The sequence below is a fragment of the Lactuca sativa genome, chromosome 8, assembly GCF_002870075.4.
Source record: "Lactuca sativa cultivar Salinas chromosome 8, Lsat_Salinas_v11, whole genome shotgun sequence".
NCBI classification, from domain to species: Eukaryota; Viridiplantae; Streptophyta; class Magnoliopsida; order Asterales; family Asteraceae; genus Lactuca; species Lactuca sativa.
The window spans coordinates 67,723,265-67,742,337 of NC_056630.2; the positions used below are offsets into that span (position 1 = coordinate 67,723,265).

Genomic DNA, 19,073 nt, shown 5'->3' on the forward strand with positions numbered 1-19,073 from the left:
CCCGACCTTGGACTCTATGATTGCCAGAGCTAGGGAGAGGGAGCTCGATCTAGAGCACATTGCGAAGAGGAAGTCAGATCAGACATTCACTTTGGAGGGTCCCGGGAAGAGACCCAAGACTTCAGATCAACGATTAGTGGGTCGGCAGGCCGAAGTCAGTGCAGCACGTGCGGGAAACCGCACGAGGGAGTGTGTCGTTCCAGGGGTTCCGACTGCTACAAGTGTGGCAGAGATGGTCACGTCAACAGGGACTGCCCACGGGGGGCAAGCCCATTATGTTTTCACTACAATCAGGTGGGCCACAAGAGGACCGACTGCCCGACGATGAGGGGAGGAGCAGGGAGTGCGCCTGCCCCAACGACTATGAGGATTACGGATGGGCGAGAGGGTATTGCCTTGCAGTGACAGATGCGGAAGATCTGGATTACAGCAAGGAATGTTGTAGGTACATATCTATGGCTATTTTCATTCCTATGTGAATTAGGGAAGTTTTTACCCTAGACTCAGGCGATTTTATGTATGATTTGTCTCTCTGCTTGTATTTGGATTATATTTTGGAATTGTCATATGCCAATTGCATACCAGGAGCTATTAGTAGCTAGTGTAGGACATCTTTCACTTCGGGTTCGAAGTGTCCAGTATCATCTCGGTTACGGTTGAAGATGGTTCGGGGAGTGGTCAGCTACCATCATCAGGGTTTAATGGTTCTAATCTGGGAGTTCGGGATGGATTTCGGAAGCATCAAGGAAAGTGGCTTATCACCAAGTAGTATGTGCCCAGTTATTCAGACTATAAGGACAGTAGTCAGAGCTTAGAAGATTTTTTTTAGCATCAGGGATGCGGGCGGTTTTCATCTAGTATTCGGTAATCATACGGTAGTTTGAGTGGGCTAGAGACGGATCGCTAGCAGGGATAGGGCAATGGTGGTTATCATGCCTATTGTGTAAGGAAGGAAGGAATGGAAATCTTCGAGTTTTCGCAGGTAGTAAAGACTTAGTTGAGGCTAAGTGGGGGGAGAAACAATCAGGTTATGGGAGTAGAAGGGGTTTTGAAACTAGGATAGGTTTCGCTCTCCTGTTAGGAAGAAAGACGGCTCGGGTGACTGTATGATTGGAGGATAGTGTAAATTGGAAGTTGGGAAAACTTGTCAATTGTGAGACCTCATCCTCGAAATTTCTGGTCGCGGATTACATAGGAATCGGTTAGGAGTTCCATTTGGGACATGAGTACAACTTGGGGGTACTCGATTGTGCTGTATGATCGACTATGGGTTAGTCGTAGCATCCACTAGCAGCTAGTCGGTGTGGAAAGGTGTTATCAGACTACCGGATGGCCGTAGCATTCACAGTGGCTAGATAGTAAGAAAAGTATATTAAGACTGTGGTGTGGTCCGTAGCAATCGTATGTGAGGATAATTAGTAAGACTGCGGTGTGGCCGGTAGCATTAGATTAGCAAGACTGCGGTGTGGCCCGTAGCAAACGTATGTGAGTATAGCTCGGCTACGGTGTGGCCCATAGCACTAGTTTAGCAAGACTGCGGGGCGGCCCGTAGCTTTGGTTGGCTGGTAGCATAGAAGTGTTGTAAGACTACGGGGTGGCCCGTAGCATTCATCGGTCCCTATTCGTTAGAGCGAATGTATCAGGTGTATGATTTAGTGGTAGAGTGGATTGAGCGGTTATTGGTGAAGTTTCTTTGAAAGTCGCTGGGAGCGACTAGGAGTTGAGTTGGGGCTAGTGACCGGTGGGGGCCGGTCATCCAGATATTGGTAGATTGGTAGGGACCAGGGTGGTCTCATTTCATCCAGAAAGCAGATAAGGAATAGCAGAGTTTTCAGTCAGTAGTATTGCGGGTAAGCAGTGTATGGTGGAATTCAGTTAGTTGAATTGAGGGGTGCTCGGCACCAAGTTTTGGCAGAAAGGAGTGTCAGTGGTTGCTGACGGTGATGACCCGTTCTGGGAATAGCGGGGGTGATGGAGTTGGTGAAGGATAGGACCTTCACAGTGTCAGAGGAAATAGTTGGATATGGAGCTTTGCCTTTGGAAGGCAAGGAATTTGCACAAGGAAAGAAGGGGTGAACCCTTATAGGTTCAGTGCAGTACTTAGTGAGTACCAGAAGGATTGTCGGTTGAGTAAGTTGTGTTTCTGAGTTGTTCCGGGTCAGGTTTGACCCGAGGTTGATCCGCGAGGTTTATGTTAGTCAGAATGACCAGGTGAAAGACCAGCGAAGGTAGGCAGCTGGTGTTGGGATAATTGGTGGGTATTGGAGGCAGATCGCAAGCGGTCGGCCATGGCAAACTTCGAGGACGAAGTTTAGTTTAAGTGGGGGAGATTTGTAACACCCAAAGTTTTGAAGGCCAAGAAAGGAAAGAAAACCCTAAGTTCAGGGGTCGACTCGGCGAGTCCAAGGAGGGACTCGGCGAGTCCGAGCGGGATCCGGGTCGAGGTGTAAGTGACCAACTCGGCGAGTCGGCCAAGTGGACTCGGCGAGTCTGGTCTGTGCAAGGAAAACCCTAAATTCGAGACTTAGAGCCTATTTAAGCGCCTCATTCTCTCCCCTAGGGTTCCTTTACTGCCTCTTTCACGCAGAATATTAAACCCTAGCCGCCATATCCTCTTTTTGAGTCATTTGTTGCCTTGGAAGGTGCATTAAAGCTTGGAGAAGGAAGAATGAACTTCGAGGAGAGCGAAGGGACTAAAGATCTGGGATTGTGAGTTCATTCTGAGCATTTGGAGGTAATAAACTAGTTCCTGGACCCTTTTTGCACCTAGATCTATGTGTGGTTGTTGGGGCTTTTTAGCCATATTGTTATTATTTTGAGTTAGAAGCTAGATCTGAAGTTGCTACTTCAGATCTAAGCATATGTTGGTCTTGAGAAGCATAAAGTAGCAGCCCTTGAGTTGATTATGGAGCCTCCTTGCCTTAAACCCTAGTTTGTGGTGTATTTTGTCTAGATCTCCTTCTCTACACGTAAAGTTTGCAACTTTACGTGAGGAATGGGCTTGGGAAGGGTAGATCTACATTTTGAAGTCCATGCATGACTCAAAAGTCCTCTGAATGTATGGAGATCTGAATGGACTCGGCGATTCCTTTGAGTGGACTCGGCGAGTTGCATGAAGATAAGGAGGAACTCGACGAGTGGGATGAACGGCTCGTCGAGTCGGATGAAGTTGGGCATGTACTCGGCGAGTTGGAAGAACAACTCGACGAGTTAGATGAAGATTGCCTTGTACTCGGCAAGTCTATTCTTGGACTCGGCGAGTCAGGTCGCAAAACCCCAAACCCTTCGAGTTTAGACTCAAATCAGTGAGTCGATTAGAGACTCGGTGAGTTGGACAGGTCAGGACTCGGAAATCGGTAGACTCAGCGAGTCATGGACTGACTCGGCGAGTAGAGTCACGAGTGGAAGGACTCTGGACTTATGAACTCGGCGAGTCAGTAGGGTGACTCGACGAGTAGGGTTGACCTGGAAGGTTGACTTTGACCAGGACTTTGACTTTGACCTGAGTTGACTTGGTTGTCTTTCGGGGGTCAGTTAGACTCAGTGTTGCCTTGACATTGGTAGCTCAGGGAGCGAGTGGAGCAGGGGTTCAGAGAGTTGTCGGTCAGGAGCCAGAGGATTATCAGCAGAGTTCAGCAGTGCGAGGTGAGTCTCCTCACTGTTTGTATGGGTCTAAGGCACCAATGCCGACCCATTTAGAATATGCATGAAAGACCATGGGGTGGCTCCTGGCACACAGTATGTTATTATGGATGATAGGAAGACCCGGGGGTTAGCCCTAGGCAATGTGCATGAAAGACCAGGGGGTGGCTCCTAGCACACAGTATGTTATTATGGATGATAGGCACACCCAGGGGTTAGCCCTAGGCAATATGCATGAAAGACCAGGGGATGGCTCCTGGCATACAGTATATTATTATGGATGATAGGAAGACCCGGGGGTTAGTCCTAGGCAATATGCATGAAAGACCAGGGGGTGGCTCCTGGCACACAGTATGTTATTATGGATGACAGGAAGACCCGGAGGTTAGCCCTAGGCAATATGCATGAAAGACCAGGGGGTGGCTCCTGGCACACAGTATGTTATTATGGATAATAGGAAGACCCGGGGGTTAGCCCTAGGCAATATGCATGAAAGACCAGGGGGTGGCTCCTGGCACACAGTATGTTATTATGGATGACAGGAAGACCCGGGGGTTAGCCCTAGGCAATATGTATGAAAGACCAGGAGGTGGCTCTTGGCGCATTGTATGCTATTATATATGAAAGACCAGGAGGTGGCTTCTGGCACACTGTATGCTATTTAGCTAAGTAGAGTAGTATGTACGGTTGTCTTTGTGATACTTGCATAAAAGACCAGGGGTGGCCCTTGGCACATGTCTATAAGACCAGGGATGGCCCTTGGCACTTGTCTGTAAGACCCAGGGAGCGGCCCAGGCTTGACCAGGAAGACCACGTGCGGCCCGTGGCATAATGGCAAGACTATGTTTGGCACATAGCACCTTACTTGATTATGGATAAATCGGATATGTATGGTTCTTGGCTATGAATGGTTTGTATGGTATGTGGTATCTGGGGAACTCAGTAAGCTTCGTGCTTACGGTTTTCAGTTTTGGTTTCAGGTACTTCCGGTAGTGGACGATGGAGCTCGGGATGATCGCATGACACACACCATAGATTAGTTAGCCTGGGAATGTTTTACTCTGATAATGAACATGTGTTTTGAAAACTAATACTCTGTTTATGTTTTGAGATGACGATTTTACGTTAATTAATATTTTATTAAAAGAAATTTTTAGTCTTGAATTTTGGGACGTTACAGGGGCCTTAGAAACACTTAACACATGATGGTTTCAAATATTTTTTTAACCATTGCAGATGATCATACACGACATACATGGGTTCATCTACTAAATCACAAAAGTTATCCTTTCTCACTTCTTCAAGCATTTATTTAAATGGTTAAAACTCAATTTCATGTGGTTGTTAAGTGTGTTCGTACTGATAATGCCATGGAACTTCGATCAAGTAATGTTGGGAAAAAATATTTTCAAGATCAAGGGATTTTACATCAAATGTATACTACTTATAATCCTTAACAAAATGGATCATTAGTTGAGAGAAAACATAGATACGTATTGAATGTTGCAAGAGCATTGTACTTTCAGTCAGGTATTGGTCATTCTTTTTTAGGAGAGTGTGTAAAAATTGCAGCTTATTTGATCAGTCGAACACCATCCCATTTCTTGCATAATAAGACTTCATTTGAAGTCTTGTACAAAACCACACCTTCATGAGATACTCTTAGAGCATTTGAATGTTGATGCTTCATTTCCACTGTTGCTAATGGTCATGAGTAAAGCTCAAGCATGTATCTTTTTAGGATACCTATTTGGTCAGAAAGCATATCGAGATTACAATTTGAAGACCAAAACCTTCGCTATTTCATGAGATGCGAAAGTTTTGAATATTTTTTTCTCATTCTTGATCTAAAGAATCCTTCTTAGCATTCTAATCCACTTTCCTACATGCATTCTAATGCTTCAGATAATTCTATATCTTCCCAGACTTCACATCCTCTTACTAATCCTTCCACCAAATACCAACACATAAACCCTAAGGGGTCCAATTTGAAATCATGTTCCTCCTGCATACTTGCAAGACTATATTTGTAACAATGTTACTTTTGATGCTTTTTGTTACCATATTATTACAAATCACTACATTAATCTCATAGTTCCTGTGACATCCCCATTTTCACGGCCAGAAAAGACCGATTTTGTTTATTTTTTATAAAAATCAGATTACTTCTTTTAATAAAAATGTTGCGGAATTTGAACCCAGTAAAACATGATAAATATGTTATGAAAGCATTTCCGAAGAAATGTATTTTTATTCATTTAAAACATTGGGATGTCATCGTCAATACATAAACATAAGCATAAACAGAACTTACATTCATTATCACTAGTGATTTATATCTCCTTAATCTCTTATTGTAATGTGACTTCATATCAACACATGTGATATAAATAAAATGAGTGGGTCAGGTTGGGAAACATGGTGAGTACATAGGGTTTTCAACCCACAATAACATAATTAACATCAAACAAATCATCCCAATTAGTCATCCCCATTATCTTCTTTACTCTTAAGGATCTACCCTAAGAATTAGCTATTCCTCGTTCATTTATTCCTAAGGATCATCCTACGGAATTTGCACGTCCATCATTGGCACGATTTACACAATAGGAACTAAGTCTGCATAGTCGCCAGGGTTTAGGGACCAAGTCTGCATGGTCACCAGGGTATAGGCATCAAGTATGCATGATCGCCAATGTTTAGGCACTAAGTCTGCACAGTCACCAGTGTTTAGGCATCAAGTTTGCATGATAGCCAAGGTTTAGAGTACACCGGGTGAACACATCGTTCACAACACCTACAGGTTGCGAGCCTGCTAGTGTTCCACTAGACTGTGTAGAATAGCCTATGGTTGTCATCCATACTCTACTAGAGGACATGGCCAACATTTGGGAACAAGGCTTCTCACGTCGTCCACCTCTCACCCTTACCTCATGGTCTATATCATCTCTTAACTCATCATCCAACTCATATTTCATCTACCCATGTTTTACCCAACATCTTATGTAGATATAATTACATATACTATTTAAATCATATAAAACTTGTATAAAATCGTTCATCCAACATAGATAGCAATTATACAGATAATATGCACACATAGCTCGTAGTTTATATAAAATACTTCATATCTATGTGTAAGATGAAAGGGACCATGCACTCACCTGATAAAGTGGTCACTCTCTACTCGGAAAATGCTCCGTTTACTGTTAGAACAATTTCCCTCAGACAAAACCTAGTATCATTACCACTAGAGTTTAGTCTACTATTCACCGAGACTAATTAAAAGTCTTGCTATTATTACTATTATATAAGCATGAAACAATATTTCTCAACCACTATATACAGACAGGGCTAGACATAAAACACCGGAGAGCAGGACCATTTTGGGTTATAGCACTTCTGAAATCCAACAACCCTATGCGGCCCTTTAAACCAGATTCCCTGTACCATGAGTGGTTAAAAATATATTATAACGATACTTATATAACTCATAATAAAAGCCCAAATACTTATTATAAGGTCCTAATAAACTACTATATTAAAACATAAGCTATACTAAAGATAGGTTAGGCGTAGCTCACTTACAACGAGTTTTTCTCAAAACCGGGCTCTGCTAAAGCAGTTTTCCCGAGCCGAAAGGCTCTTCTTCTCGGAGCCGTCGTGCACTCCGGGGCTTCTGCCTCGTGCTAGGGAGGTTCCCTAGGCTTTTCTAAGGGTTTCGGGGCTAGAGAGAAGTTCTAGAGAGAGGGGGAAGTGATGGGAGGTGTGAGGAATGAAGAGTGCTTCACCTCTTATTTATAGGGTGTTGGAGGGTCACTGACTTCGTGAGCCAGCTGGAGACAACCAGGCAAAGCCTGGTGCTGACATGTGGCATCCCATATAGGGTGAAAATCAGCCGATTATCAAAAATTCATAAATTTTGCATACGAACTCCGTTTTCGACGTTCTTTATATCCATGCGTAGGTAAAAACTAGATCTATAACGTTCATTTTGACTTCGTTGGCTAATTCTTGACTGATCTTAAATTTAACAGTAGGAGAAGATTATCCTGTTAAATGTCCGCGTAAAATTCATAACTTCTACATACGAACTCCATTTTTGTTTGTCTTTTTATCGTTGAGTTCCTATTAATGAGATCTTCAACTCTCATTTAGGTGACGTAGGCCAAAAACCGCTCGATCTAAAATTCATGTTTCAGATCGTGCACTGCTATGTAAAATCTTAGAAAATCCATAACTTCCTCATACGAAGTCAGATTTGGCCGTTCTTTTTATGTATTTTCTTGGTTTAACGTATACTACAACTTTGGTTTAGATAATAAGGCCAAAAATCACTCTATCATAAATTCACTATTTACGTCTCCCGGTGTCGTGCTGGTTTTGCCGTAAAACTTCGACGAGCCATAACTTCTTCGTTATAACTCAGATTTTAGCGCTCTTTATATATACAGAACCCTTGAGACATATTCTACAACTTGGTTAATATTGTTTATTCTAAACAATCTTTTGTTGAAATTTTTTTTTCGATCTCTATTATCTCAAACTTAACTAGCCCGAATCTACGGGCGTTACAGTTATCTCCCCCTTAGGATGATTACGTCCCGAAATCATCAACGAAACAGGGCTCACATGATGACTCCATATGTTATCTCTTCGTCCTAAGTAATAACCGTAACTTTGATGTTTCTTTGAACGAGTATCTAACTCTAAGACTTCCGGACTACAGGCGGTACCCGATCATGGACCCGCTCACTATCTCATGTTAGACTTTCAATCATGATCTTCCTGTCACGATCTCGATCTTTATTGGAGAATTCTTATTTAACAAACTTGAGATAAGTTTCTTCCTTCGATTATCATAATAGACCGATGGTTCATGTTCTAATGACCTCTCATCGTATGATGCATTGCTTGGACTCAAGTCTTTTAGAGTCAAATTCCAGAACAAACTATACCTTCCTTCGTGTTCTATTGTGATATAATCACATCTTAAAAGGTAGAATTCCTAGCTTCAAACAACTACCGCGATACCTCTACTAATCACTTTGATTGTCTTTTACTTTAAGCTTCTAGCTTAAGTCAGATGCTACATCGGACTTGGTTCTCTAAACCATTTAACATTCTCGTCTTAGTCGGACTCAATATGATATGACCACTAGGGTAGGAATAACAACAATATTCTTAGTCATTATCGAAACGATGGTAACGACATACTCGAATAAAACGTAATCAATTACTAGCTCCTTGGTAACCTTGTGACTTTCCCTGATCCAAGTGTGAGTCATGTGCTTCAGGTAGTAAAGGCCTCTACTACCATTCACACCTACTCATACTCGTCCCAAGTATTGTCTCATAGTTTTCCAAGTCACCATACAAGAAGATCACATAACAATTTAACACACCAGATAACTAAACGAAGGTTTTATATTACTCCTTGAAATGATTACATAGGGGTTCAAGTTTACCCTAGACTATGCCTCTAATAGGCCACACCATACGACACTATCCATATGGCTACTACATAACTTGATGAAGTCCTCATTCTTGATTCCTCACGTTGTTTTCTGCTTCGTCGAGGATCATGTGGAATACCCTTGGCTTTGGTGGTGTGTTTGGCCTCGCTGCCTCGTTTTTCTTTGGGCAATCTCTAGAAATATGTCCTTCTTTGTTACATCCGTAACACACCTTCTTGTTGGACGCGCACTTGTTGGCGTAATGCCCTGTCTTTCCACATTTGTAGCAAGTCATCTCCTTCATACACTTCCCGAAGTGTTTCTTTTTACACCCGTCGCACCACTTAGCTTCACCTCCACCTTCAAATTTTGAGAATTTTCTTTCCTTGTTGGTCTTTGAAGATCCCTCATGCTTCCTTTTATCGCCAACTTCGACCTTGTTGGCGGCTCTACTCTTGATTATATCTTCTACAGACTTAGCAGCCCAGATAGCCGCCTCAAGAGTAGGTGCCTGGCGTACTGGCACCGCATACTCCCATGGAAGTCCCTTTGCGTACTTGAAAATTTTCGTCAGCTCGTCTGGGACAAGGTGCAAGGCAAATTCCATTTTATCGGTGAAGTTGTTGGTGTATTCATCGATGGACATGCTCCCTTTCTTCAAAGTCAGGAATTGGTTTTCTAGCTCGAGAAAATTTTGGGCTGAGCAGTACTTGCGCTTGAAATGCACCAAAAACTTTGCCCAAGTCGGTTGCAGGGGCTCATTAGGGCTTAGAGTCTTCCCCAGGGTGTTTCACCAGTGAACAACACCTCCTCTAAACTGACGTACTACAAATGTGGTTTGTAGCTTCCCCTTGCAACCACATGTCACGAAGGCTAATTCCATCTCCGAGATCCAATCCAAGACTCCGATCGGATCTTCCTTCCCAGTGAAAGTCGATGGCCTGCAAGTTATAAAATCTTTGTACTTGCATCCATTCCTCTCGACTCCGTCATCTTGATTGTTCCTCCTAATCATCGGTGGATCAGCTTGAACAACGGTCTACTGTCGTTCCTGTCCTCAGACTGTCCGTCATTCAACTCAGGCTGTTCCATAGACACCGTAAGTTCCTCTCGATTTTGTTGATTTAAACGCCTTGTTTCCTCCATTTGACGATCCAACATCATATGGATCAACGCTTGCACTCCGGCCATCATGATTGGCTCAGGAGTGGCTACTACAACAGGTATTTACTCAATCACCGGTGGTTGAGGCGGTTGATTTCTATTTCCATTCGCGTTTCCACTTCGGGTTCTAGCCATTTCGTTCTATACACCAAATCAGACGTTCGGTGCGAAACGACGAGAATTAAGACATGAAAGATTTTATTTACGATCGACGAGTAAATCTCCCTTTTACTCCGAAAAGTTACATGCCAGTTCTAATACTGTAATTGAACGTTTAGAATTCGGAACACATAAAGTTTCCAGATCCGGTCGGCAACAGACCATATATCCGATCATATAATGCATATCATAAATCATTTAGCACATAAAAACATGTTACACATTTTCCTAAATAAGCTAGTGCTTGTGTCTATTCAGGTGTATTACCTAAATTTATTAGACACACTCCTCACCATCATCAATTAGCATTCAAAGTTTAACTCTAGAAATAAATCCGTATTCCTAGTTCGCTTAAACTAATGCTATGATACCAACTGTGACATCCCCATTTTCACGGATGGAAAAGACCGATTTTGTTGATACTTTATAAAAATCAGATTACTTTGTTTAATAAAATGTTGCGGAATTTGTACCCAGTAAAACATGATAAATACGTTATCAAAGCATTTCCGAAGAAATGTATTTTTATTCATTTAAAACATTGGGATGTCATCGTCAATACAGAAACATAAGCATAAACAGAACTGACATTCATTATCACTAGTGATTTATATCTAGTTAATCTCTCAGTGTAATGTGACTTCATATCAACACCTGTGATATAAATAAACTGAGTGGGTCACGTTGGGAAACCTGGTGAGTACATAGGGTTTTCAACCCACAATAATATAATTACCATCAAACAATCAACCCAATTACCCATCCCCATTATCTTCTTTACTCATAAGGATCTACCCTAAGAATTTGCTATTCCTCGTTCATTTAATCCTAAGGATCATCCTAAGGAATTGGCATGAAGTCCATCGTTTCCATGGTTTACACAATAGGCACTAAGTTTGCATAGTCGCTAGGGTTTAGCCACCAAGTCGGCGTGGTCACCAGGGTTTAGGCATCAAGTTTGCATGATCGCCAAGGTTGAGGCACTAAATCTGCATAGTCACCAGGGTTTAGGCATCATGTTTGCATGATCGCCAAGGTTTAGAGTACACCGGGTGAGCACATTGTTCACAACACCTACATGTTGCGAGCCTGCTAATGTTCCACTGGACTGTCTAGAATCGCTCGTGGTTGTCATCCATACTTTGCTAGATGACGGGGCCAACATTTAGGAACAAGGCTTCTCACATCATCCACCTCTCACCCTTACCTCATGGTCTATATCACCTCTCAACTCATCATCCAACTCATATTTCATCTACCCATGTTTTACCCAACATATTATGTCGATATAAATACATATACTATTTAAATCATATAAAACTTGTATAAAATCGTTCATCCAACATAGATAGCAATTATACAGATAATATGCACACATAGCTCGTAGTTTATATAAAATACTTCATTTCTATGTGTAAGATGAAAGGGACCATGCACTCACCTGATAAGGTGGCGACCCTCTACTCGGACAGCGCTTCGTTTACTGTTAGAACAATTTCCCTCGGACAAAACCTACTATCATTACCACTAGAGTTTAGTCTACTATTCACCAAGACTAATTTAAAGTCTTGCTATTATTACTATTATATAAGCATGAAACAATATTTCTCAACCACTATATATACAGGAAGGGCCAGACATAAAACAGCGGAGAGCAGGACCATTTTGGCTTATAGCACTTCTGAAATCCAACAACCCTATGCGGCCCTTTAAACCAGATTCCCCGTACCGCGAGTGGTTAAAAAGATATTATAACGATACTTATATAACTCATAATAATAGCCCAAATACTTATTATAAGGTCCTAATAAACTTCTATATTAAAACATAAGTTATACTAAAGATAGGTTAGGCGCAGCTCACTTACAACGAGTTTTTATCAAAACCGGGCTCTGCTAAAGCAGCGTTCCCGAGCCGAAAGGCTCTTCTTCTCGGAGCCGTCGGGCACTCCGGGGCTTCTGCCTCGTGCCAGGGAGGTTCCCTAGGCTTTTCTGAGGGTTTCGGGGCTAGAGAGAAGTTCTAGAGAGAGGGGGAAGTGATGGGAGGTGTGAGGAATGAAGAGGGCTTCACCTCTTATTTATAGGGTGCTGGTGGGTCACTCACGTCGTGAGTTTCTTGATGCTCACGTCGTGAGCCAACTGGAGACAACCAGGTAATGCCTGGTGCTGACACGTGGCATCGCACATAGGGTGGAAATCAACTGATTTTCAAAAATTCATAACTTCGTCGTTATAACTCGGAGTTTGGCGTTCTTTATATGTACGGAACCCTTGAGACATATTCTACAACTTGGTTAAGATTTTTTATTCTAAGTTATCTTCTGTCGAAAATTCGTTTTCGACCCCTATTATCTCTAACTTGACTAGCCCGAATCTACGGGCGTTACAGTTTCCAAAATTCCCTTGTGTCCCACTTCTTCCAATTTTTTATATGCATTTCATGTTTCCACTCATCTTATTGAACCTGCCTTTTATCATCAAGCTAAGGGAATTGATTAATGGGAAGACGCTATGAAGCTTGAATTGGATGTCGTACAAGGTACTGGTACATAGGATATTGTCAAGCTACCAAAAGGAAAACGACCAATCGCATGTAGGTGGGTTTACAAAGTGAAATACCATTCTGATGGCTCAATTGAATGTCACCAAGCGTGTTTAGTTGCGAAAGGTTTCACTTAGAAGGAAGGCATTAAGTATCATGAGGCGTTTTCATTAGTAATCAAATTTACCACTGTACGCAGTCTTGTAGCATTGGCACTGAAAAATCAGTAAAATATACACCAATTTGACGTTAATAACGCTTTTTTCATAGTGAATTACATGAAGCTTCCACCTGAAAATGAAACTTTATCATCCTCCCTTGTTTGTTGATTAAAGAAGTTTCTATACAGTTTGAAGCAAGCTAGTCGACAATGGTATGCCAAGCTGTCTTCTGCCTTATGAATTCTAGGATATTCACTTTCCCATAATGATTACTCTCTATTTCTCAAGAAATCTGGCTCTATAATTGTTATTGTTGCTATATATGTCGATAACATATTGGTAACAGGGAATAAACTTGAAGAAACTGCAAAGTTAAAAGCATTTTTTTTGATGAACAGTTCAAAATCAAGGATTTAGGATTCCTTCATTATTTTCTAAGAATTGAATTTGACTAAACAGACAAAGGAATGCTAGTTCATCAAACCAAATTTATTAAAGAGTTGTTAGCTTCTTATAAAATGTTGGATTCATCTTCATCAACATCTTCCTTATCATCCAATCTCAATTTGTTATAAGTCATGGATGATCCCCTTTCTGATGATACTGTTTATCGATAACTTGTGGGAAGCTAATTTTTTTTGTAACATATTCGACCTAATCTTGCTTTCATCATTCAACATTTGAGTCAATTTAACAAAACGCCTTGTCAAACTCATTATCAAGTTGCTCTTCATGTTCTCAAGTATCTCAAAGGAACAACTGGTCAAGCTCTTGTCTTTAATAATGATTCATCTTATCAATTAGAAGCCTATTATGATTCTGATTGGGTTGTGTGTCCTGTTACTAGACGACCTATTAGTGGGTTCTTCATTATGTTTGGCGGATCACCTATATGTTGGAAGTCTAAGAAGCAAGTCACCACTTCTTTGTCTTCCGCGGAAGTAGGGTATCATTCTATGAGATGGTCATAATAGAGCTTGCATGGATCAGTCGTCTATATGGTTGCTATATACATTGCGTCAAATCCCGTTTTCCATGAGTGAATTAAACACCTCAAAATAGATTGTCATTTTGTTCGTGACAAAGTATAATCAAGATTAATTCGTTTGTCTCATGTTTCAACTGATGAACAAAGGAAAAATGTTCTCACAAAATCTCTCTTTGGTCTAAGCATACAGATGCAACATCTAAGCTTGGATTTTTAATTCATATGGATCCAAGCTTGCAGAGGCTGTTAGCTAGAGTGTCATCTTGGCTAATATAGTTGTTATAACCGTTTCTAACTACCAAGGGTAGTATTGTCTTTTCAAGTTAGAATTATGTTTTTATTATATCAGTTAGTTGTAGTTAGATACTCTTTTATATAATGTTATTCATGTATATATATGAAATAGTCGTAGAGTGTAATGAAGTAATGAGAAGAAATCTTTCAAATCAATTCATCTTCTTGTTCATTTTCTCTGATCTTAACAATTGCGTTGTCGGCCATAAGTTTATTAGTCGTGCGTAATCAAGTAACCTAAATCATGATGCTAGATTGCAAGCTAAATTAATGCTTTGTTATTCTCCATCCAGTGGCGGAGCCAGGATTTTGTCTTAGGGTATACCAAATAATTTAAAAAAATATAAACGGTAGCAAAATATTTCAAATGATAACAAAATATAATAATATATGCATTAAAATGTACTCTTTGTATAAAATTTGAAATTTTTGATGGACATGCCATATGCGATTCATATCCCTAGTCTTTTGTAGTTAATATATATATATATATATATATATATATATATATATATATATATATATATATATATATATATATATATATATATATATATATAAACTACAAAAGACATATGGCATGTCCCACTCTTGTACTAATGTAATGTCTCCGCCATTTGGCTTAATTATGTGGAAATCAAGGAATTCTAAGGTGTTACCGGTGGTAAACATAGTGGAGTAATAAAGACTAGGGATATGAATTGCATATGGCTATCCCCGTTTGAGTAATAAATATCTTCGTAGTGTCAAAAAAAAAAAGAATTGATTCTAATAGTGTTCTTCTCCATTTTATGCTTCTCAGTGTAATTAGTTCTCACACTCTTTGATATTAATTTGATCTAAAATAATTGTCATTATAAAATCTAAAAAACAGAGAACCAGCATTACGTGTTAATTTGATTGGTCTTAATCTGTTATGAGCGGTATTTGTGAATATTATATCAATTTTAATTTAGTTTGTACAAGCTATCGAATCTTTAATTTGTCCAATACATGCACACTTAAAGTGAAGATGAAGACATACATTGAAGAGAATCAAAGAAAGGGTTGAGGATGCATGATACAACATGCATAGCAATTATTCCACGAACCACAAATATTCACGACAAAAGAAATTACATTTTGATCCACACAAAGTAGTTGATCATGTTCAATGAAAAGCAAAGAAGTGGGGAGTTTCTGGGGAATCCACCTATCCTAGCTAGGGCCTTCTACCTGTTCATTTTGGAGCAATTTGAACCTTTCACAAAAGTATGAGGAATATATGCTCAACAATAGGCCTTGTATTGCATATGTACACATTCAACCTTTTATTTATTTACCACCTGCACAAACAGTTATATCCGTAAGTGTCACTTTTATAATGTTAACTGAGATAATTATGTGTTTGTACGTTTTATTCGCATGATATACTAAACAATAATATAACCCTCAAACATAAGAACACAAGAAAATGGTATATAAGAATGAGACAATCTAGTCAAAGTAAAATATGTCGATAGCTACCGGGTAAAATCTATGCAACAAAGCAACAACAATACAACATGATTATATTTTTGTATTGTAATAATATGTTAATTTAAACAAATTATCAATCATATATAGTCTTCTCAATTACGTGTAAAGCTAGGTCTATATGATTTCAGTTAACATACAAAACATAAAGCACAATAACAGTTAAGATGCCTAATATTATGTCTTTACGTTGTTCAGTATGTTATTTATTTAAAATAACTATAGATAGCTAAAAATTAAATAAAAACAACAAAATCGATGTGACAAAAGAATATAACCATGTGATTTGGTAGGGTTTTTCTTTTTAATTTAAAGAAAGGATAATGATCTAGAAAGTTGTAGACAATAAATTGAAAGTAGTTGAATTCTGACTAATAATAGCTTGTAATTTTTAGTAATTATTACTATATTATAGGTTTGGTTGCATAAACAATTCAAAGTAGTTAAATGTGGATTATTTAAATAACGTGATATTAATTATTGTCATTTAATTTCTTTATTTTAATATACAGACACGACTTATACAATATACAAAAATAAGTTTAATCAATTGAGAAAATGGATAACAGAACTTAAATGAAAAAAACCTAAACTCCCATAAGCATTGTGTAACTATCTCCTGAATAACTAACTATTTAATTAATCTGTTTATCACTGATTATAATAAACAAATACTTTATTTTTGTATATATAAGTTTTCTATAATTTTTTAAGATGTTGTATAAAGACAATAAAGAAACATACCCTTTTTGTTACAAATCTTGCTTAACGAAGATAAGAAAATAATGAGCAATATAACCCCAGTTATGACTCCAATGGTGATTGCCAGTGTTTTATCCACATCTTCATCATCTGCATGCATGCAATTATAATTTTATTATATTTTAATAAATATAATATACACCAAGAATAGCACCACCGCCGCCATGTCGCCGACAACGGTGGTAAACATAGTGGAGCAACAACTTACCGGTACTAGAGTGGTGTTGATCACGGTCAACATACCGGATATAACATTTTCCAAGAAACATATCACCCCAAGTTGAAGTCTCGCACTCTGACCTCAATCGTCCACTTGCTTCCACAAGACAATCTTGACACTGACTTACACTTAAATCCTGTACGCACTGTGCGACACCTTGTACGCTTCCTGACCCACCCCCACGAAAGTACTGCCCATTCGCCGCCGTTAGAGACGCCAGAGCAGCATCTCGACGGTTCAAAACATCTGAATTATAACCAATTGAAGGGCCACATCGTTTTGACACCTCTGTCTTGTCGTCAACTCCGAAGAATGATATGTTATCGTATCTCACAAAGCATCCTTCAATCTGTATGATTCCACCAGTCGCCTGAGGACAGATTGTCTTGAGTTGACTCACGGCGCTGGCCACACAATCTTTGCAGATGGAGTTGCTGAGGTCACCTTCGCACTGGAAGAGACCATAGACGACGTTGGTTTGTGTGGATCCTGAAGTGGAGATTTTGAAGTTGGAGACGGAGGCTGAGTTGACTAAGGAAGTGAACAGTGAGTTGACATTCGATTCGTATGGAGTACCAGGGCTGAAACGAAGTTGTGAGCATCCACCATAGATGAGGGAATTCGTGGCGGATACAGATAGGATGAAGAACTTAAGAGAAAGTAAGGAGAATAAAAGAAAGAGAGGTACTTGATGCATTTTTACAAGGTAGAATTTCTAACTTCTTAGTGAGAGAAAAAGAGTTGTCACATATAAGAATAATATATACCTATAGCCGTAGCTACAAGTCTATAATTGCTGGAAAGGTTTTATTAATATGTATTATAAAATAGAGTAAATTGCATAAAATGGTTGCTATGGTTTTAGGTAATTTCAATGTTAGGTCTTTTTTTTTTTTTTTTTTTTTTTTTTTTTTTTTTTTTTTTTTAGCTTAGATGGTCCCCATTTTATATCTTAGTTACATCTCTGGTCCCTAACCGACTTAAAATGACTAGATTACCTTTATTGTATTATTTTGTATTTTTTTAATTTTAATATTTGTTAATTTATGTTATTGTTACATAATTAACAAGCTACAATCACCACAACTTAAAACACAAACAACTCTTTTCCACCCCAAATTCATCGTTCTCACTTCTTAGTGAACCGAAACGGCATTGTTTTTTCTCTCCAACTCGCTTCTCGCTTCCCTCGTCGGACTGCTCTTTGTAGGTGGTTAAATCAAGCGAGCTTTAAGTGAGAAGCCCCTCCATTAGTCAACGACATGTGAGTTTGTCCATCGATGAGCCCTAAAATTCTCACGTTTGTTGGAAGAAATTAAGACGACTTTGGACTACTCATTGCTTGATTCTTTTAATTTTTTTAACATTAGCAACATGGAGCTTGCTAACCAACAATCGATTTCTAAAACTATTAAATCTAGCATCTTCTCCGATGTTAAATACTGACTTTGAATCGTCTGATTCTTGGAAATCGTCAGCAAAAGGTTGATCGATTGTAGCTTTAGGTGAGTAAGAGATACATGGAGTAGAGAAGTGGTGGTGGATGTTTTTTTGTTGGCAGATTACAGGTTGTTGGATGAATTGGGTTTATGTTGGAGATCTGGATACCCTTGGATTGTATGAACACTTTCCGAACTGATATTTCTACCATATGTCTGAGTTGCAAGAAATTCAGCCTATGATAATCTCAGCGGACACTTACGAATCTAGGCACATAAATTGTAAGCCAAATTACTAGAATGATTCTATGTTCGTCTAAAGAAAAAGAGAGTTAATCGTTTATTTATTATTTTTTTGTGTGTCCTCTCAAAGAGAAGAACTGTCTATATATAATAAATGAGATTCGGGTTTTCCTCTTAGGGTTGGCCTTCATGGGTTGTTTTGGAAGCCAGTTAGGAAATTCGAAATTAAATGAGGATTCAAGGTTTCCAAAACTGACAAAATTCGTCAGTTTTACCAGAATCACGCTCAAGAATTCGTTTTTCCCACTATGTTCCCATATGTAAAATTTGGGGAGTTTTTGGGGCGTTGCCCCTTTGAAAACTTGGTCACAGGTGCGCTGCCCTCAGACCCCTGACTTGTTGTTGAACCGATGTCTAATTCGAACTTATACATACGTGCACTCCGCACATACTCGTACATATATTAGAGTATAAATTATGAAGCCCCTT

General features: G+C 39.5%; 1 protein-coding gene across 1 annotated transcript; it reads right to left on the reverse strand.

Annotated features, from left to right (window-relative positions):
* Positions 1 to 15,377: 15,377 nt before the first annotated feature.
* LOC111882783 (plasmodesmata-located protein 6) lies at positions 15,378 to 17,654 on the reverse strand. Its single transcript, XM_023879149.3, has 3 exons — positions 16,891 to 17,654; positions 16,665 to 16,772; positions 15,378 to 15,730 (listed from the first exon to the last, which is right to left on the reverse strand). Exons 1-3 carry the CDS (start codon positions 17,597 to 17,599, stop codon positions 15,720 to 15,722), a joined length of 828 nt encoding a protein of 275 aa, XP_023734917.1. The 5' UTR covers positions 17,600 to 17,654; the 3' UTR covers positions 15,378 to 15,719.
* Positions 17,655 to 19,073: the final 1,419 nt, after the last annotated feature.

Excerpts from the sequence above, each read along its gene's own strand:
- LOC111882783 (XM_023879149.3), bottom strand. The coding sequence starts at position 17,599 with ATGCATCAAGTACCTCTCTTTCTTTTATTCTCCTTACTTTCTCTTAAG. Across the intron at positions 16,773-16,890 it reads TCAACACCACTCTAGTACCG|ATGATGAAGATGTGGATAAA; the intron begins GTAAGTTGTTGC and ends GCATGCATGCAG.